A 22,588-nucleotide genomic window follows, 5' to 3' on the forward strand; every position below is an offset into this window, starting at 1 on the left:
CCATTCCCTCACTTTAAAAATGCAGGTCTTTTGGTCTGAAATGAGTCTCTTGTAGGCAAGTATATAGATGAGTCTGGTCAAAATTTTTTTAATGTTTATTTTTGAGAGAGACAGAACATGAATGGAGGGGCGGGGGAGAACACAGAATCTGAAGCAGGCTCCGGGCTCTGGGGTTGAACCCATGAACTGTGAGATCATGACTTGAGCTGAAGTTGGATGCTTAACCAACTGAGCCCCCCAGGCACCCCCAAAATTATTTTTTTAATCTTAATTTGGTATGGCCATTTCAGACAGAGGACAAAATGAAATCACCTGGGTCATAATTTAATGATGCACCTGGGTGGCTCAGTTGGTTGAGAGTCTGACTTCTATCCAGGTCATGATCTCACAGTTTGTGAGTTCAAGCCCAGCACTGAGCTGTATGCTGACAGTGCAGAGGCCTGCTTGGGCTTCTCTCTCTCTCTCTCTCTCTCTCTCTCTCTCCCCCCCCCCCCCCCCCCCACACACACACACTCTCTCTCAAAATAAATAAACCTAAAAAAATATGTGAGCCCAAATGCACTATAAAATAGTATATAATGTCCATAGTTGTTATTTCTGGATGGTAGGGCTGTAGATGATTTTTCTTAAATGAATGGATATTACTTTGATGTGAGGAAAAAGCAAACTTTTTTTCTTTAATGTAAAAACACTTCAAAATCTTACCTATTACCACCACCAGGATCTCCTTTTGGTATTTACTTTTTGGACTTTGATCATTTATTTACACCATTGAGTGAAGAACCATGTTTTGACTTTAAATGCCAAGAACAGTTTTTGGTTTTCTTTACTTATTTTGAGAGAGAGTAGGGTAGGGACAGAGACAATCCCAAGCAGGCTCCACACTGCCAGCACGGAGCCAGATGTGGGGCTCAAACCCATGAACCATGAGATCATGACCTGAGCTGAAATCAAGAGTCAGACGCTTAACTGACTGAGCCACCCAGATGCCCCACCAAGGATAGTTTTTAATTCAACTTTTTAGTCTTTTTAAATGGCACATAAAAATGAGATATTTTATTAAAGCTTGGCATATTGATGTGACTCATCCTGTTCCATAGGTTTTCATTGCCATATTTAAACAATTTACCACTGTATGTTTTAAGTGCATTACTTTCAGTACTGCTGAATTAATATTTAAAATTTGTTTTTCCTTCATAATTTAATTTCAGTATCCCAAGATTCTTGGGCTGGCTTCATTGCTCAAAGAAAACACAGGGCCCTGCCAATACTGTGGAAGACTGAAATAAACTAGATCAGTACTGCCTTTCTTCTTTTTATTCCTGCCTTCAGCAAGTCAGGTTAAATACTATGCTTATATTTCATTGGTTGTTTCTAAGCTCAAAATTTTGATATATTTATGGTTTGTATTTTGTTACTGAGTGTATTTACACACAAAAAATACACATTCTGTTATTTCCCATATCTTACAAAGTCCCTTCTGTATGACGTTAAAAAGAATCAGTCTCACAAAGATATTAATTGCCTTGGTTTTATTTTCATTTTGTGTTATCTATAGCAATTCAAACTACCTTTTCACTACTATGGTCCTGAGGTAAAACCTAAATTTTTGAATAGGTTAACAATAATTGTGTTTGTGTTGAATATTTCAGGAAATAAACTTTTTTGTTTTATGCCATCTTGTAATCTCTATTAAAAGAGGCTCAGTAAAATAGAGCATAAACTTCCTTTTGTTCTTAAGCTGTAAAGATCTCTACATTTCCAGATGGTTAGTTACGTGAAATAAATATCTATAGTTGAAATGCAAACACTTTTCATTGTGCAAATACTGAAACCTATTTTTTACAATACAGTTTGTTTCTAACCATATCAGAGCTATGTTTTACAATTAATGAAAGATTTCAAAAAAATACAAAGTTACATCAATCTGATCTTAATATGCCCTGGTATTCCTAATTTGTAAAGTGGTTGTAAGAAAGATTAGACAAGTTTTAGTTCTTCAGGGCTTTTCAAAGGTTAAAGCCATTCTTATTTGGAATTAAAAAGTAGGAGATATTATTTTCCCCCATTTAATATAAAAACGATACATTTACTCTGAGAGAGTTCTCAGCTTACCTTTGGTTAAGGTTAATTTACTTCTTATTGAATGTTTGATCTAGATTTAGGCAAATAGCAACTGATCACCTTTGTGTTCTATGTCTATCCTGTCCTTCCTTTCACTCCCTACTAAATATGTGGTTTGTTTCCTTTATTAGCAATGTAGGTGTAATATAGCCAGATTTCTGCTTCTGGCCTGTAATGACTGAACTTCAAATAATTAATACTGAAAAAAATATGGTTACCTTCATTTTAATAACAAAGTTTTCAATGTGCTCTTCAAAAATGGAGTTGTTAGATTTGTTGAAATTATAACTGAACTTGCTAAGCCAGTTAATGTTACTTTTGGGTTAAAGGAACAACCACACACTCTGTATTGAGAGAAGAAATTTTAAGAGAATCTCAGAACTGAATAAGATCTATTGTGTGTGAGGGTTTGTTTTTTTTTTTTTTTGAGGACTTTTGTTCTTTCTTTGAAAATTGAAGTCCTTATCTGTACACATTTATAGTCTGGAATTCAGGGTTCTGGCTTGGCGAAACCAGTGGTTTTCCTCTTTGGTGAGGTGTCTTTGTTTATACAAGATAACGTGCATGTGAAGGAAATACATAAATTATTTCTGAACTAATGCATTAGTGAAAGGAAATTAGTTAAAAATGGCACAAACTCATGATATAAAGTTAGCAATTTCTGGAAGTAAAGTTGAGAGCACAGAGTCACCATAGGCATAGAATTTAAATTATGATTATGAATCACGACCCTTGGTGATTGAATTTGGCAGAACACTAACAGTACTAGTGCATTCTGGAGAATTTTACTGAATAAAAAAATCCTTCTGAAAGGGTAACCAAATAAAAAAATGGAAATAAGCATGAAAAGATTACATAATCTTTTCCTGAGTCCATGTTTCTGATCCTCAGGTAAGGTCTTTCCAGCCTCTGCAGTATTGCAACATAGTAGCGATTTTCTGGAGAGCTCCTGGGTGGTTCAGATTGTAGCTAGCTAGGCCAGAATGCTATGCATGGAGGTGGATGGCACTTTACCCACCCTGGTCTGTTTCTTCTATATACAGTGACTCAGACATTACAATCCATTATTTTGTAAACAATCAATAAGCTTGTTTAAAACTAGGAGCACATGGAAACTGCTGTGAACAACTTAGTTAAAATGTTTCCTTATGGAGATGCAATGAACTGGATGTCAAAAATAAGAATTTCTTATTCTGAAGAAATTGTCTCAAAACAGAGGGTGGGCAAGAAAAAAGAACAGGATATTGACTGACACATTTATACAGTGGCTATGTGTTCATTAGCTTACACTAACTTCCCTCCAGTAAGGATAACAGTTTTTCCATAGTAATCAAGCAGAGCCTCAGATGATGTCACCCACAAAAAGGAAAAAAGTGGAAAAATAAGACCGGTTCTTACTGATCATGTAGAGCCTTCTATGATGGCCAGAAAATCTTGGTTAAATCATGTCAAGAAAAAGGTTGTAAGTGAATGCGTAAGGATAGGTGTACCCTTACATGTATAAGGATAAGTTGTTTAGCATTTTTCCCTCATTCAGAAAGAAGTTTCTGGGTAATTTCAGGAATACTATTGCCACTTGCTTAGGGATTGTCCTCCCCTTGTTTTCTTTTCAGAAAGAATATGAATACTGTATATTACGGTAGCAATGTGTAAAAAAAAAAAAAAAAAAAAAAAAAAAAACTAGGCCCGGAGACACCTGTACAATGTCTTGAATGTTACTAGACATTCTTGTGGCTTAGGAGATGGGTTATGTTTCTGCAGAGGATGGATTTAGCAAACAAATCATCCTGCTACTTCCCTATGAAAATTCAATCATGGAATTGAGGGGTGTCCACGATTCTGTATGAAGGAAAAAAACTAATACTACATTTTAGCCTCCAGGTGGAGAAAAGCACCAAGTTCTCTGTGATTTCATGAAAGCAAATTGAGTTCTCAAATCTTAATCTATTTTTCTAGCTAAAAACAAAACTAGTCTGGTTCTAGTGCTATTTTCCACAACAGAAAACTCCCCCTGCTATGGTTTTATTTAAAAACCAACCCCAAATCACAACCCAATTTACATGCTGTCTTTATCCACATATAGAAGTCTCACAGCCAGCAAGGCAACTTGAACATAAAAGGCTTTCCAAAGAAAAAAGCCCAACTCCTTATTTACAGAATTATTCCTTTCTGTTATCTTGAAACAAATTTTGATATCCATTTCACACTCAATAGTTTGTAATATTTTCAACATATTATCAAGATAGCTGCAGATCCAAGATACTAAAGAGATACTTAATCTATTCAGATGTGGTCCTTACCATCTGTTTAAAGTTGGCTAAAAAGTGTTATATCCATGAACACGATGCTTTTGTATATGTGTTACAATATAAACTCCTTTCCACAAAGGCAGTATGTTGTAAAACTGATGTCTCAAGGCCACTGAAGTGACGACATAATTTCAATCAAGCATTAAGAAGTTCATCATCTGAGTGTCCAATAGCATCTGGGTTTGAAAGTGGATCCAAGTCTGCAAATAGATTGAACCAGGCTGACATGTCTTGGTTACCACTGCTGGGAGCTATTAAAGAAGAAAAAACACAATGAAGAGTCTCATATTTTTTAAATCACATCACCATTTACATGATTTTAAAGTAGATGCTTCTTCTGAATACAAAAATTTAAGACGACTGACAAGAATGAACTATCAATTACATCTCCTTGGTAATTCTGAGACGTGAATGCAGGTACCTTGTGCTTTGCTGAGGACCTTATATGTAAGTATTTTCATGTTGCTCTGAGAAATGATTAAAAGTGAAAAGGCAAATGAGGCACCTGGGTGGCTCAGTCGGTTGAGCGTCTGACTTCAGCTCAGGTCATGATCCCATGGTTCATGGGCTCGAGCCCCATGTTCAGGTTCTGTACTGACAACTCAGAGCCTGGAGCTTGCTTTGGAGTCTGTGTCTCCCTCTCTCTGCCCCTCCCCTGCTCATTCTCTCTCTCTCTCCCTCCCTCCCTCTCTCTCTCTCAAAAAGTAAAAACATTAAAAAGATTTTTTTTCAATTAAAAAAAAAGTAAAAAAGGCAGGTGGTAGTAAAGGCTTCTTAGAAACACTGAGATGGGCACCTGGGTGACTTAGTTGGTTAGGTGTCCAACTTCAGCTCAGGTCATGATCTCACAGTTCATGAGTTTGAGCTCCATGTCAGGCTCTGTGCTGACAGCTCAGAACCTGGAGCCTGCTTGGGATTCTGTGTCTCCCTCTCTCTCTGCCCCTCCCTCACTCACATTCTGTCTTTCTCAAAAATAAAAAAGAAACACTGAGATAGTTTATAGAAGTCTCTCAGGTAAGGTTCAAAAGTAAAAGTAACGTTTGTTCCTACAAAGTAGGAACATTACATTTGTAAATGTGTTTAAAAATCTACATGATAAAATACTGAAATATTAAACATAAGGGGAAGAAAATCCTTCCGATCCTATTACATTAACATACCCAACAGTTCCTATTTTGGTTTACAGCAGTTTCCTTTGTCTTTTCCATGTGCTCTTTACAAATTCTTGATGAACATCTTATAGAGTGGATTGTGTTCAGGTACAACTTTCTGTTAACCAATTCCCTCTTACCTCTCTGTGGAGACTAGAAAACCATATATATCAATAGTCTACAGGTTGTACTGGGGCAAATATTTCAAGGATATACATTTAGACTCAAGGCTGAGACTAGTAAAAGAATGCACAATGGCACACAAGTGAGTCATCTCAGAAGGCTACGCTCTTGAGGGTCAAGGGATCCAGTAGCAGAGCTAAGACCCAGGGGACAATATAAAAACCTAGATATGAAATGAGTGACTCAGTGAGAAGAGAATGGAAAGCAATCATATGCAGAAGAGTCTAGGGCAACCCTCTTTTACAAACATGGTTCCCACTTTCCACAAACCAGTGGACTGTAGTTTGAACTGTGGAGGATCCCATTCCTCAAAGATAAGGACAGAGTGAAAGGCTTCTGTTTATGTCCACTTCTATTTCTAGAAAACTCCCAAGTTAGTGTCAGTTCTGGCCTTGAGTCCTCAGCACACTACCTACTAATAAGTAATTATGGCAAGTCATTTACCTCAAGGGCTCTTATTTACCCATCTGTAAAGTAGTAATAATTTGTCATTAAACTAGGATACCTGAGAGTGAACAAGGGGACCATTAATAAGTATCCTGGAAAAGAGCAATACAGACCTACCTCAAGAAGCAAGAAAATTTTCAAACAACCTAATCTTACATGTAAAGGAGCTAGAAAATGAAGAAGAAACAAAACCCAAAACCAATGGAAGGAAATAAAGATTAGAGTGGAAATAAAAGAGAAACTAAAAAATCCCAATAAAACAGATCAATCAAACTGGGAGCTGGTTCTTTGAAAAGATCATAAAATTGACAAACCTTTAGCCAGACTCATTAAAAAAAAAAAAAAAAGGACTCAAAATTAGAACTGAAAGAGGAGAAATAACACCACAGAAAGGATAAGAGAATATTATGAAAAGTTATATGCCAAAAGATGGATAAATTCACAGAAACATATCTCCCAAAACTGAATCAGAGGAAATAGAAAATTTGAACAGACCAATTAACAGCAATGAAATTGAATCAGTAATAAAAAAAAAAATCCCCAGACTGGACACCTTCACTGGCAAATTCTACCAAACATTTAAAAAAGTGTTAATACCTATCCTTCCCAAACTATTCCAAAAAGTACAAGAGGAAGGAAAACTTCTAAATTCATTATGTGCATTTGTAAATTCATGTATATGTGATATACATGATAAAGAAAACACAAAAAAAGAGACCTACAGGCCAATATCTCTCAATATAGACGCAAAAATCCTCAACAAAACACTAGCAAACTGAATCCAACCATACATTAAAAAAAAAAAATCATTCACCATGATCAAGTGGGATTTATTCCTGGAATGCAAGGTGGTTCATTATTTGCAAATCAATCAATGAGATACATCAATCACATCAATAAGAAAAAGGATAAACACCAGATGGTCATTTCAACAGATGCAGAAAAAGCATGTGACAAAGTAAGTACAATATCCATTCAGGATAAAAACCCTCAACAAAGCAGGTCTAGAGGAAATATAACTCAACATAATAAAGCCCTTATATAAAAAAACCCATAGCTAACCTCATACTCAATTGTGAAAACTGAGAACTTTTCCTTTAAGGTCAAGAACAAGATAAGGATGCCTACTCTTACCACGTTTATTCAACATAGTACTGGAAGTCCTAGCCACAGCAATTAGTCAACATAAAGAGATAAAAGGCATCCAAACTGGTAAGGAAGAAGTCAAACTTCCACTATTTGTAGATGACATGATTATATATAGAAAAAACCCGTAAGACTCCACCAAAAAAGTACTAGAACTGACAAATGTATTAAAGTTGCAGGACACAAAATCAATGTATAGAAATCCATTTCATTCCTATCACTAATAATGAAGCAGCAAAAAGTGAAATTAAGAAAATAATCCCATTTACAATTACACCAAAAATAATAAAATTCTCAGGAATAAACTTAACCAAGGATGTCAAAGAGCTGTACTCTGGAAATTATAACACACTGATGAAAGAAATTGAAGATGACACAAATAAATGGACAGATGCTCATGGACTGGGAGAACAAACACTGTTAAATGTCCATACTACACAAAGAAACCTACAGATTTAATGCAATCTCTATCAAAATACCAACAGCAGTTTTAACTGAACTGAGAACAAATAATCCTAAATTTGCACGGAACCACCAAAGATCCTGAAAAGCCAAAGCAATTTTGAAAAAGAAGAACAAAACTGGAGACATCACAATCTCAGATTTCAAGATATGTTACAAAACTGTAGTAATCAAAACAATATGGTACAAAAAAAAAGAAAAAACAGTATGGTAGTGGCACACCAATAAACACATAGATCAATGGAACATAACAGAGAACCCAGAAATAAATCCACAGTTATATGGTTCATTAGTCTATGATAAAGGGGCAAGAATATGCAATGGGAAAAAAGTCTCTTCAACAAATGGGCTGGGAAAACCGTACCACCTTCTTACCATACACAAAAATAAACTCAAATGGATTAAAGACCTAAATGTGAGACTTAAAGCAATAAAAATCCTAGAAGAGAGCATGGGCAGTCATTTCTCTGACATTGGTCATTCTAGCTATGTCTCCTGAGGAAAGGGAAACAAAAGCAAATATAAACAATTAAGACAATATCAAAGTTAAAAAGCTTCTGAACAACAAAGGAAACAATCAACAAAAGAGAAAGACAACCTACTGAATAGGAAAAGATAAATGAAGGGCTAGTATCCAAAATACGAAAAGAACTTATACAAATCAACACCCAAAGAATAAATAATCCAATTAAAACTGGGCAGAAGAGGGGTGCCTGAGTGGCTGGGTCGGTTAAGCGGCTGCCTTCAGCTCAGGTCATGATCTCACGGTTCGTGCATTTGAGCCCCACATTAGGCTCTCTGTTGTCTGTGCAGAGCCCACTTCAGATCCTCTATCCCCCTTTCTCTCTACACCTCCCTCCCCCACTGGTCCCCCCCTTCTCTCTCTCAAAAATAAATATATTTTTTTAAATAGGCAGAAGGCATGAACAGATATTGTTCCAAAGACATCCAGATGGTCAACAGACACATGAAGAGATGCTCAACATCAGTCATCATCATGGAAATGCAAATCAAAACCACAATGAGATATCACCTCATAGCTGTCAGGATGGCTAAAATCAAAAACACATGAAACAACAAGGGTTGGTGAAGATGTAGAGAAAAAGGAACTCTTGTACACTGTTGGTGGGAATGCATATTGGTGCAGCCACTGTGGAAAACAGTATGGAGGTTCCTCAAAAAATTAATCAGATGATCCCACTAATGGGTATTTACCCAAATAATGAAAAAACTAAGCCAAAAAGATGTATGTATCTCTATGTTTACTGTAGCATTATTTATAATAGCCAAATTATGGAAGCACTCCATGTGTTCATCAATAGATAAATGGATAAAGAAGATGTGGTATACAGGAAAAGCATGGAAGTTTTTTGTGTGTCTTGTGTCTGTGAAATGCGCCAGACCAATACTAAACCATCCTACACACCTAGAAAACTGATTGGAGGATTAACACAATAATCTGCACAACCTGAACCACAGAATTCAGCAGGTATGTGGCATGTAGAGGTGAACTTGGGAAGAGAGAAGCTGGTGATGGGCAGGGAGCCGCCTTTGCAGGTGTAGAGAGGACAGAGACTGGGGTGGGGGAGAATATGGGAAAAGCACCCCTCCCCAAAAGCAGCTGGAGACAAAGTGGAAAATTGAAACAGCCACAGGGACTAAACTAAAAAGGGAGAAAAGAGAAAGGAGAGAGTTTAAATCCCATTAAGACGGTAAACAAGGGGAGTGCAAAGGCTGAAATTCTGCAGCTTGATACCTGGCAGTGCTCTGGTGGGAAGGGGGGATCCCTACGAACAGAGTGGGGTCCAGGAGGTTCTCGGGCCACATGGAGAAAAGCAGTTCCACTGCTGGAAGGACAATTGGTAGAGACTGTTGAAGCCACCTGGTCCCAACAGACCCCAGAAAACAGCCACATTTGCTGGTGCTGGAACAAGGTCATTAAGTGTGAAGCCTGGTGTCAGATGTGTGTTGTGATTTTCCATAATCCCTGAAAAGCTGCTGCTACACTATCTCACGAACTTTTTCTGGGGCGGGCTGGCACCTGGCCACAGTCTCGGGGCACTGGTAGGAGCAGGGTCCAGCAGGCGTTCCTGGGTGGAGCTGGCATTCAGCCATTGTTCAGTGAGACCCTCCCGCAGAGGGACAGAACGGGTCAAAGCCACAGTCCTTCAGACATAAGGGACCAGGGAAAAGAGCTGCATCTGAGACAAGACGTGGGAGAGGGGTACTGCTTGGTCATGGACAGTGAAGCAGCAGCGAGTGGACCAAAGCTGAAGACAGAGGACAGTGCACGATTGCTGATCGGAGAGAATGGAGTTCCCATACTAGAGACTAGGTAGCTGGGTGATGCCATTTTCACTGCTCCTGTGCATGCACATATGGCCTACGAGCGCTGCAGCAGTCCGCCCCAGTGTACTAGAGGCGCCATCTAGTGGGGAACGGAGCTGTTACACTGAGCCCTGCCCAACTGGGCCAACCTCGCCCTTCAAGAACACAAGTCTCACAGCCTATTTAGTTTATGACTATTAAGTGCTACATAGTCTGACTTCTAGGGGAAAACGAAGTAATTTAAGTCCTATTTCAATATGTTAGGAGGTCCATCTATTCAATTTTCTTTCGTTTTCTTTTTTTTCTCTTTTACACTATTCTTTTTCTTGAATACAGAAAGAAGAAATTCATTTTTATTTTCACTTATTAAAAAAATTTTTTTACTATATTTTTTACTTTTGTGTAAATTTTTTCAAATTCTATCTTACTTCCATCATTCTATTTTAGTCTACTTCAGTGTATTCACCTTTTCAAATTTTCAAATGATTTCCTTGTTTTTTTTTTCTTTTTTCTTTTTCTTTTTCTTGAATGCAGAAAGTGAAAAACTTCATTTTTACTTTCAATTTCTATTAAAAATATTTTTCTTCAATTTTTTACTACATTTTTCTCTTTATGTAAATTTTTTTCAAATTCTATTTCCATCACTTTATTTTAGTCTACTACAGTACACTAAAAGTATTCACTTTTTCAAATTTTCAAACGATTTCTTTTTTTTCTCTTTTTTCTTTTTTTAGTTTCTTTTTCTTGAATATAGAAAGAGAAAAAAATTCATTTTTATTTTTACTTTTTATTAAAAATATTTTTTTCCGAGGGGGCTTCTGGGAAGATGGCAAAGTAGGAGGATGCTAGGCTCACCGCATCCTGCAGATCACTTAGATTCCACCCACACCTGCTTAAATAACCCAGAAAATCGCCAGAAGACTAACAGAACGGATTCTCCGGAGCCAAGTGTAGACAAGAGGTCCACAGAAGAGGGTAGGAAGGGCAGAGAGGCGGTGTGCACTACACGGACTGGCGGGAGGGAGCCGGGGCGGAGAGGTGGCCTGCCAGCAAAGCAGAGACCCCGAGTCTGGCTTGCAAAAATGGAGGGGCCGGACGGAGTGTGTTCTGACAGCAAGTGGGACTTAACATCTGGAAGGTTATAACTTAACAGATCTACTTGGAGAGCGGGAGGGATGGAGGACAACGGGAGGGAGAGTTGTTGAGCCCTGGACAACAGAGCGAAGTTTGGCGGGGAACAAAGACGCTAGCCAGCGCCATCTCCCTCGCCCATCCCCCAGCCAAAACCACAAAGGGAACTTGCTTGCACTGCACAAACACCCAACGCTGTGCTTCTGCAGATCCATCCCTCTGGTACCAGGTCTGACTCCCTCCCGGTGCTGCAGGGCCCCTCCCTAAGCAGATCTCCGAAGGAAAAGTGAGCTGAGCCTGCGCCTCCTGCCCCTGTGCACCTTGCCGATCCACCCCAGCTAACATGCCAGATCCCCAGCACCACAAGCCTGGCAGTGTGCAAGTAGCCCAGACAGGCCATGCAACTCCACCCCACAGTGAATCTCGCCCCTAGGAGAGGGGAAGAGAAGGTACACACAAGTCTGACGGTGGCCCCAGCGGTGGGCTGGGGGCAGACATCAGGTCTGACTGCAGCACCGCCCACCAACGCAAGTTATTCAAGACAGCATAGGAGAAGTGCCCTGCAGTTCTGCACCACTCCAGGGACTATCCAAAAAGACGAAACGGAAGAATTCCCCTCAAAAAAACTTCCAGGAAATACCAACAGCTAATGAACTGATCAAAAAGGATTTAAACAATATAACAGAAAGTGAATTTAGAATAATAGTCATAAAATTAATCGCTGGGCTTGAAAACAGTATAGAGGACAGCAGAGAATCTATTGCTACAGAGATCAAAGGACTAAGGAACAGCCAGGAGGAGCTAAAAAATGATATAAATGAGTGGCAAAATAAAATGGACACAACCACAGCTCGGATTAAAGAGGCAGAGGAGAGAATAGGGGAACTAGAAGATAAAATTATGGAAAAAGAAGCTGAGAAAAAGAGAGATAAAAAAATCCAGGAGTATGAGGGGAAAATTAGAGAACTAAGTGAGGCCTAAAGAGAAATAATCTACGCATAATTGGTATTCCAGAGGAGGAAGAGAGAGGCAAATGTGCTGAAGGTGTACTTGAAGAAATAATAGCTGAGAACGTCCCTGATCTGGGGAAGGAAAAAGGCATTGAAATCCAAGAGGCACAGAGAACCCTTCAGACGTACCTTGAATCGATCTTCTGCATGACATATCATAGTGAAACTGGCAAAATATAAGGATAAAGAGAAAATTCTGAAAGCAGCTAGGGATAAACATGCTCTAACATATAAAGGGAGACCAATAAGACTCGTGACGGATCTCTCTACTGAAACTTGACAGGCCAGAAAGGAATGGCAGGAAATCTTCAATATGATGAACAGAAAAAAAAAATATGCAGCCGAGAATCCTCTATCCAGCAAATCTGTCATTTAGAATAGAAGGAGAGATAAAGGTCTTACCAAACAAACAAAAACTAAGGAATTTATCACCACTAAACCAGCCCTACAAGAGATCCTAAGCGGATCCTGTGAGACAAAGTACCAGAGACATCGCTACAAGCATGAAACCTACAGACATCACAATGACTCTAAACCCGTATCTGTCTATAATAACACTGAATGTAAATGGACTAAATGCGCCAACCAAAAGACACAGGGTATCAGAATGGATAAAAAATAAGACCCATCTATTTGCTGTCTACAAGAGACTCATTTTAGACCTGAGGACACTTTCACATTGAAAGTGAGGGGATGGAGAACTATCTATCATGCTCCTGGAAGTCAAAAGAAAGCTGGAGTAGCCATACTTATATCAGACAAAGTAGACTTTAAATTAGAGGCTGTAACAAGAGATGAAGAAGGGCATTATATAATAATTACAGGGTCTATCCATCAAGAAGAACTAACAATTATAAATGTCTATGCGCCGAATATGGGAGCCCCCAAATATATAAAACAATTACTCACAGACATAAGCAATCTTATTGACCAGAATGTGGTAATTGCAGGGACTTTAATACCCCACTTACAACAATGGATAGATCTTCTAGACACAGGATCAATAAAGAAACAAGGGCCCTGAATGATACATTGGATCAGATAGACTTGACAGATATAATTAGAACTCTGCATCCCAAAGCAACAGAATATACTTTCTTCTCGAGTGCACATGGAACATTCTCCAAGACAGATCACATACTGGGTCACAAAACAGCCCTTCATAAGTAGACAAGAATTGAGATCATACCATGCATACTTTCAGACCACAATGCTATGCAGCTTGAAATCAACCACAGGAAAAAATCTGGAAAACCTCCAAAAGCATGAAGGTTAAAGAACACCATACTAAAGAATGAATGGGGAAAAAAAAAAAAAAGAATGAATGGGTCAACCAGGCAATTAGAGAAGAAATTTAAAAATATATGGAAACAAACAAAAATGAAAATACAACAATCCAAACGCTTTGGGATGCAGCGAAGGCAGTCCTGAGAGGAAAATACATTGCAATCCAGGCCTATCTCAAGAAACAAGAAAAATCCCAAATACAAAATCTAACAGCACACCTAAAGGAAATAGAAGCAGAGCAGCAAAGACACCCCAAACCCAGCAAGAGAAATAATAATGATTAGAGCATAAATAAACAATATAGAATCTAAAAACTGTAGAGCAGATCAGTGAAACCAAGAGTTGGTTTTTTGAAAAAATAAACAAAATTGATAAACCTCTAGCCAGGCTTCTCAAAAAGAAAAGAGAGATGACCCAAATAGATAAAATCATGAATGAAAATGGAATTATTACAACCAATCCCTCAGAAATACAAGCAATTACCAGGGAATACTATGAAAAATTATATGCCAACAAATTGGACAACCTGGAAGAAATGGACAAATTCCTAAGCACCCATGCACTTCCAAAACTCAAACAGGAAGAAATAGAAAGCTTGAACAGACCCATAACCAGCGAAGAAATTCAACCAGTTATCAAAAATCTCCCAACAAATAAGAGTCCAGGACCAGATGGCTTCCCAGGGGAATTCTACCAGACATTTAAAGCAGAGATAATACCTACCCTTCTCAAGCTATTCCAAAAAACAGAAAGGGAAGGAAAACTTCCAGACTCATTCTATGAAACCAGTATTTGATTCCTAAACCAGACAGAGACCCAGCAGAAAAAGAAAACTACAGGCCAATATCCCTGACGAATATGGATGCAAAAATTCTCAACAAGATACTAGCAAATCGAATTCAACAGCTTATAAAAAGAATTATTCACCATGATCAAGTGGGATTCATTCCTGGGCTGCAGGGCTGGTTCAACATTCGCAATCAATCAACGTGATACATCACATTAATAAAAGAAAAGATAAGAACCATATGATCCTGTCAACCGATGCAGAAAAAGCATTTGACAAAATTCAGCATCCTTTCTTAATAAAAACCCTCGAGAAAGTCGGGATAGAAGGAACATACTTAAACATCATAAAAGCCATTTATGAAAAGCCCACAGCTAACATCATCCTCAATGGGGAAAAACTGAGAGCTTTTTCCCTGAGATCAGGAACACGATAGGGATGTTCACTCTCACCACTGTTGTTTAACATAGTGTTGGAAGTTCTAGCATCAGCAATCAGACAACAAAAGGAAATCAAAGGCATCAAAATTGGCAATGATGATGTCAAGCTTTCACTTTTTGCAGATGACATATTATACATGGAAAATCCGATAGACTCCACCAAAAGTCTGCTAGAACTGATATATGAATTCAGCAAAGTTGCAAGATAAAAATCAATGTACAGAAATCAGTTGCATTCTTATACACTAAAAATGAAGCAACAGAAAGACAAATAAAGAAACTGATCCCATTCACAATTGCACCAAGAAGCATAAAATACCTAGGAATAAATCTAACCAAAGATGTACAAGATCTGTATGCTGAAAATTATAGAAAGCTTATGAAGGAAGTTGAAGAAAATATAAAGAAATGGAAAAACATTCCGTGCTTATGGGTTCGAAGAATAAATATTGTTAAAATGTCAATACTACCCAAAGCAATCTACACCTTCAATGCAATCCCAATCAACATTGCACCAGCATTCTTCTTGAAGCTAGAACAAACAGTCCTAAAATTTGTATAGAACCACAAAAGACCCCAAATAGCCAAAGTAATTTTGAAGAAGAAGACCAAAGCAGGAGGCATCACAATCCCAGATTTTAGCCTCTACTACAAAGCTGTAATCATCAAGACAGCATGGTATTGGCACAAAAACAGACACATAGACCAATGGAAGAGAATAAATACTTCAGAATTGGACCCACAAATGTATGGCCAACTAATCTTTGACAAGGCAGGAAAGAAGAGCCAATGGAAAAAAGACAGTCTCTTTAACAAATGGTGCTGGGAGAACTGGACAGTAACATGCAGAAGAATGAAACTAGACCACTTTCTTACACCATTCACAAAAATATACTCAAAATGGATAAAGGACCTGAATGTGAGACAGGAAACCATCTAAACCCTAGAGGAGAAAGCAGGAAAAGACCTCTCCGACCTCAGCTGCAGCACTTTCTTACTTGACACATCCCCAAAGGCAAGGGAATTAAAAGCAAAAGTGAACTATTGGGGCCTCATCAAGATAAAAAGCTTCTGCACAGCAAAGGAAACAATCAACAAAACTAAAAGGCAACCAATGGAATGGGAAAAGATATTTGCAAATGACATATCAGACAAAGGGCTAGTATCCAAAATCTATAAAGAGCTCACCAAACTCCACATCCGAAAAACAAATAACCCAGGGAAGAAATGGGCATAAAACATGAATAGACACTCTAAAGAAGACACCCAGATGGCCAACAGGCACATGAAAAGATGCTCAACATCGCTCATCAGGGAAATACAAATCAAAACCACACTCAGATATCACCTCACGCCAGTCAGAGTGGCTAAAAGGAACAAATTGGGAGACTATAGATGCTGGCGAGGATGTGGAGAAACGGGAACCCTCTTGCACTGTTGGTGGGAATGCAAATTGGTGCAGCCGCTCTGGAAAGCAGTGTGGAGGTTCCTCAAAAAATTAAAAATAGACCTACTCTGTGACCCAGCAGTAGCACTGCTAGGAATTTACCCAAGGGATACAAGAGTGCTGATGCATAGGGGCACTTGTACCCCAATGTTTATAGCAGCACTCAACAATAGCCAAATTGTGGAAAGAGCCTAAATGTCCATGAACTGATGAATGGATAAAGAAATTGTGGTTTATATACACAATGGAGTACTACGTGGCAATGAGAAAGAATGAAATATGGCCCTTTGTAGCAATGTGGATGGAACTGGAAAGTGTGATGCTAAGTGAAATAAGCCATACAGAGAAAGACAGATACCATATGTTTTCAGTCTTATGTGGATCCTGAGAAACTTAACAGAAACCCATGGTGGAGGGGAAGGAAAAAAAAAGAGGTTAGAGTGGGAGAGAGCCAAAGCATAAGAGACTGTTAAAAACTGAGAACAAACTTAGGGCTGATGGGGGGTGGGAGGTAAGGGAGGGTGGGTGATGGGTAATGAAGAGGGCATCTTTTGGGATGAGCACTGGGTGTTGTATGGAAACCAATTTGACAATAAATTTCATCTATTAAAAAAATAAAAAAATAAAAGTTTTTAAAAGCAAAAAAATTTTTTTTCCTACTATATTCTTTACTTTGTGTAATTTTTTTTCAAATTCTATTTTACTCCCATCATCTTAGCGTACTTTGGTGTATTACTTTTTTCAAATTCTCAATTTCCTTTTTTTCCCTCCCTTTGTTTTTTCTCTAATCAGTCAAACCACTTTCAACACTCAGACCAAAACATGCCTAGGATCTAGCATCATTTATTAGATTTTGTGTGTGTATGTGTGTGTTTAATTTTTTAATTTTAATATATTTTTAATTTTAATTTTTCTACTTTATTAATTCCTTTTCTCCTTTCGAAATGACAAAACGAAAGAATTCACCCCAAAATAAAGAGCACGAGGAAATGACAGCCAGGGATTTAACCAACACAGATACAAGCAACATGTCTGAACCAGAATTTAGAATCACAATAATAAGAATACTAGCTGGAGTCGAAAATAGACTAGAATTCCTTTCTGCAGAGATAAAAGAAGTAAAAACTAGTCAGAACGAAATAAAAAAAGCTATAACTGAGCTGCAATCACGGATGGATGCTGCGGCGGCAAGGATGGATGAGGCAGAACAGAGACTCAGCAATATAGAGGACAAACTTACAGAGAATAATAAAGCAGAAAAAAAGAGGAAGATTAAGGCAAAAGAGCACGATTTAAAAATTAGAGAAATCAGTGACTCATTAAAAAGGAACAATATCAAAATCATAAGGGTCCCAGAAGAGGAAGAGAGAAAAATGGGGGTAGAAGGGTTATGTGAGCAAATCATAGAAGAAAACTTTCCTAACCTGGGGAAAGACACAGATATCAAAATCCAGGAAGCACAGAGGACTCCTATTAGATTCTACAAAAACCGACCACCAACAAGGCATATCATAGTCAAATTCACAAAATACTCAGGCAAGGAGAGAATCATAAAAGCACTAAGGGAAAAAAAGTCCCTAACCTATAAGGGAAGACAGATCAGGTTTGCAACAGACCTACCCACAGTGACTTGGCAGGCCAGAAACGAGTGGCAGGATATATTCATTCAATGTGCTGAGTCAGAAAAATATGCAGCCAAGAATTCTTTATCCAGCAAGGCTGTTATTCAAAATAGAAGAGAAAAAAAGTTGCCTGAACAAAAATTAAAGGAGTTTGTGACCACTAAACCAGCCCTGCAAGAAATTTTAAGGGGGACTCTGAGGGGAGAAAAGATGAAAAGATAAATACATACACACATACATACATACATACCAAAAGCAACAAAGATTAGAAAGGACCAGAAAACACCACCAGAAACTCCAACTCTACAAGCATCATAATGGCAATAAATTCATATCTTTCAGTAGTCACTGTAAACATCAATGGACTCAATGCTCCAACCAAAAGACACAGGGTAACAGAACTGATAAGAAAACAAGATCTATTTGCAGTTTACAAGAGACCCACTTTAGACCTAAAGACACCTTCAGATTAAAAATAAGGGGATGGAGAAGCATCTATCATGCTAATGGTCAACAAAAGAAAGCCGGAGTAGCCATATTTATATCAGACAATCTAGACTTTAAAGACTGTATCAAGATGCAGAAGGGCATTATATCATAATCAAGGGGTCTATCACCAAGAAGACCTAACAATTGTAAACATTTATGCGCCAAATATGGAGCACCCAAACATATAAATCAATTAATCACAAACATAAAGAAACCCATCAATACTAATACCATAAAAGTAGGAGACTTCAACACCCCACTCACAGCAAAGGACAGATCATCTAATTAAAAAATCAACAAGGAAACAATGGCTTTGAATGATACACTGGACCAGATGGACTCAACAGGTATATTCAGAGCATTTCATCCTAAAGCAGCAGAATACACATTCTTCTCCAGTGCACATGGAATATTCTCCATAATAGACCATATACTGGGACACAAATCAGCCCTCAGCAAGTACAAAAAGATCAAGATCATACCATACATATTTTCAGACCACAACACTGTAAAATTGAAATCAACCACAAGAAAAAATTTGGAAAGATAACAAATACTTGGAGACTGAAGAACATCCTACTAAAGAATGAATGGGCTAACCAAGAAGTTAAAGAGGAAATTAAAAAGGTCATGGAAGCCAATGAAAATTATAACACCACAACCCAAAAACTCTGGGATGGTCATAGGCAAAGGTGGTCATAAGAGGAAAGTATATAGCAATCCAGGCCTTCCTAAAGAAGGAAGAAAGATCTCAGATACACAACCTAACCTTAAGCCTTAAGGAGCTGGAAAAAGAACAGCAAATAAAACCCAAAACCAGCAGAAGACAGGAAATAATAAAGATTAGAGCAGAAATTAATGCTATCGAAACCAAAAAAAAAAAACCAAAAAAAAAAAAAAACAGTAGAACAGATCAATGAAACCAGAAGCTGGTTCTTTGAAAGAATCAACAAAATTGATAAACGCCTAGCCAGTTTGATCAAAAAGAAAAATGAAAGGACCCAAGTAAATAAACTGAAGAATGAAAGAGGAGAGAGCACAACCAACACAGCAGAAATAAAAACAATAATAAGAGAATATTATAAGCAATTATATGCCAATAAAATGGGCAATCTGGAAAAAATGGACAAATTTCTAGAAACATATACCCTACCAAAACTGAAACAGGAAGAAATCGCAAATTTGAACAGACCCATAACCAGTAAGGAAATCAAATTAGTAATCAAAAATCTGCCAAAACACAAGAGTCCAGGGCCAAATGGCTTTCCAGGGGAATTCTACCAACTATTTAAGGAAGAGTTAACACCTATTCTCTTGAAGGTGTTCCAAAAACAGAAATGGAAGGAAAACTTCCAAACTCTTTCTATGAAGCCGGCATTACCTTGATTCCAAAAGCAGACAGAGACCCCACTAAAAAGGAGAACTAAAGACCAATTTTCCTGATGAACATGGATGTAAAAATCCTCAACAAGATATTAGCCAACTGGATCCAACAATACATTAAAAAAATTATTCACCACAACCAAGGATTTATACCTGGGATGAAGGGCTGGTTCAATATCCGCCAAACAACATGATTCATCACATCAATAAAAGAAAGGACAAGACCCATATGATCCTCTCAATAGATGCAGAGAAAGCATTTGACAAAATACAGCATCCTTTCTTGATAAAAACCTTCAAGAAAGGAGGGATAGAAGGAGCATACCTCGAGATCATAAAAGTCATATATGAAAGACCCAACACTAATATCATCCTCAAGGGGGAAAAACTGAGAGCTTTCCCCCTAAGGTCAGGAACAAGACAGGGATGTCCACTCTTGCCACTGTTATTAAACATACTATTGGAAGTCTTAGCCTCTGTAATCAGACAGCACAAAGAAATAAAAGGCATCCACATCGGCCAGGAGGAGGTTCAAACTTTCACTCTTCACAGATGACATGACACTCTATGAAAAGCCCAAAATATTCCACCAAAAACCTGCTAGAACAGATCCATGAATTCAGCAAAGTGGCAGGATATAAAATCAATGCACAGAAATCGGTTGCATTCCTATACACAAACAATGAAGCAACAGAAAGAGAAATCAAGGAGTCAATCCCATTTACAATTGCACAAAAGCCATAAAATACCTAGGAATAAATCTATCCAAAGAGGTGAAAACTCTATACACTGAAAACTATAGAAAGCATATGAAAGAAATTGAAGAAGACACAAAAAAATGGAAAAAGATTCCATGCTCCTGGATAGGAAGAACAAATATTGTAAAAATGTTGATACTACCCAAAGCAATCTACATATTCAATGCAATCCCTATCAAAATAACACCAGCATTCTTCACAGAGCCAGAACAAATAATCCTAAAATTTGTATGGAACCAGAAAGGACCCCGAATAGCCAAAGCAATCTTGAAAAAGAAAAACAAAGCAGGAGGCATCACAATCCCAGACTTCAAGCTATACTACAAAGCTGTAATCATCAAGACAGTATGGTACGGCACAAGAACAGACACTTGTTCAGATCAATGGAACAGATCAATGGAACAGAATAGAGAACCCAGAAATGGACCCACAAACGTATGGGCAACTAATCTCTGACAAAGCAGGAAAGAATATCCAATGGAATAAAGACAGTCTCTTCAGCAAGTGGTGCTGGGAAAACTGGACAGCGACATGCAGAAGAATGAACCTGGACCACTTTCTTACACCATACACAAAAATAAACTCAAAATGGATGAAAGACCTAAATGTAAGACAGGAAGCCATCAAAATCCTCGAGGAGAAAGCAGGCAAAAACCTCTTTCATCTTGGCCACAGCAACTTCTTAATCAACACATCTCCAGAGGCAAGGAAAACCAAAGCAAAAATGAACTGCTGGGACCTCATCAAAATAAAAAGCTTCTACACAGCAAAGGAAACAATCAGCAAAACTAAAAGGCAACCTACAGAATGGGAGAAAATATTTGCAAATGACGTATCAGATAAAGGGTGAGTATCGAAAATCTATAAAGAACTTATCAAACTCAACACCCAAAAAACAAATAATCCAGTGAAGAAATGGGCAAAAGACATGAATAGCCACTTCTCCAAAGAAAACATCCAGATGGCCGACTGACATATGAAAACATGGTCAACATCACCATCATCAGGGAAACACAAATTAAAACCTCAATAAGATACCACCTCACACCTGTCAGAATGGCTAACATTAACAACTCAGGCAACAACAGATGTTGGTGAGGATGCAGAGAGAGAGGTTCTCTTTTGCACTCCTGGTGAGAATGCAAGCTGGTGCCGCCACTCTGGAAAACAGTATGGAGGTTCCACAAAAATCTAAAAATAGAATTACCCTATGACCCAGCAATTGCACTCTAGGTATTTATCTAAGCGATACAGGTATTCTGTTTTGAAGGGGCACATGCACCCTAATGTTTATGGCAGCACTGTCAACAATAGCCAAAGTATGGAAAGAGCCAAATGTCCATTGATGGATGAATGGATAAAGAAGATGTGGTGTGTGTATGTATGTATGTGTGTGTGTGTGTGTGTGGATATATACATATATATATATATATATGTATATATCCACACATATATGCAATGGAGTATTACTAAGCAATCAAAAAGAATGAAATCTTGCCATTTGTAACTACGTGGATGGAACTAGAGGGTATTATGCTAAGCTAAATTAGTCAGAGAAAGACAAATATCATATGCCTTCACTCCTATGAGGATTTTAAGACACATAACAAATGAAGGGAAGCAAGGGAAGGGAAGCAAAAATAATATAAAAACAGGGAGAGGGACAAAACATAAGGGACTCTTAAATATGGAGAACAGAGGGTTACTGGCGGGGTTGTCGGAGGGGGTACGGGCTAAATGGGTAAGCTGCATTAAGTAATCTACTCCTGAAATCATTGTTGCACTATATGCTAGCTTGGATGTAAATTTATAAATAAACAAACAAATAAATAAATAAATGGAGGGTAAATTCTGTTTTGTATTTTCTACTACAACAAAAATGTGGAGGGAGTGTGTGGTGAGAAAATCTTATCTTTTTTTTTTTTAATACCACTCATCATTGTAAAGACTGAATCACACAAAAAGCAACAACAATGGATGCTACATCTAAGTAGAAATTCTGATTAAGACCTGGACTTGTGCGCTGTCGCAAAGTGTCTCCTCAGAGACTGCTTAATAACTGCATGAGAGGATAAAATAACATA

The 22,588-nt window shown here is 38.0% G+C and overlaps 1 protein-coding gene across 4 annotated transcripts in view; it reads right to left on the bottom strand.

Annotated features, from left to right (window-relative positions):
- Nucleotides 1-1,517: 1,517 nt before the first annotated feature.
- The window catches only part of ICA1L (islet cell autoantigen 1 like), an 89,505-nt gene continuing 68,434 nt past the window's right edge, over nt 1,518-22,588 (bottom strand). For all 4 annotated transcript variants that reach the window (XM_042949768.1, XM_042949770.1, XM_042949769.1 and 1 more), the window contains one exon: nt 1,518-4,684. In XM_042949768.1, the coding sequence (XP_042805702.1) occupies nt 4,569-4,684 (116 nt within the window). In that variant the 3' untranslated portion in view covers nt 1,518-4,568. The remainder of the gene's footprint in view (nt 4,685-22,588) is intronic.

This window comes from Panthera leo, chromosome C1, assembly GCF_018350215.1.
Source record: "Panthera leo isolate Ple1 chromosome C1, P.leo_Ple1_pat1.1, whole genome shotgun sequence".
NCBI classification, from domain to species: Eukaryota; Metazoa; Chordata; class Mammalia; order Carnivora; family Felidae; genus Panthera; species Panthera leo.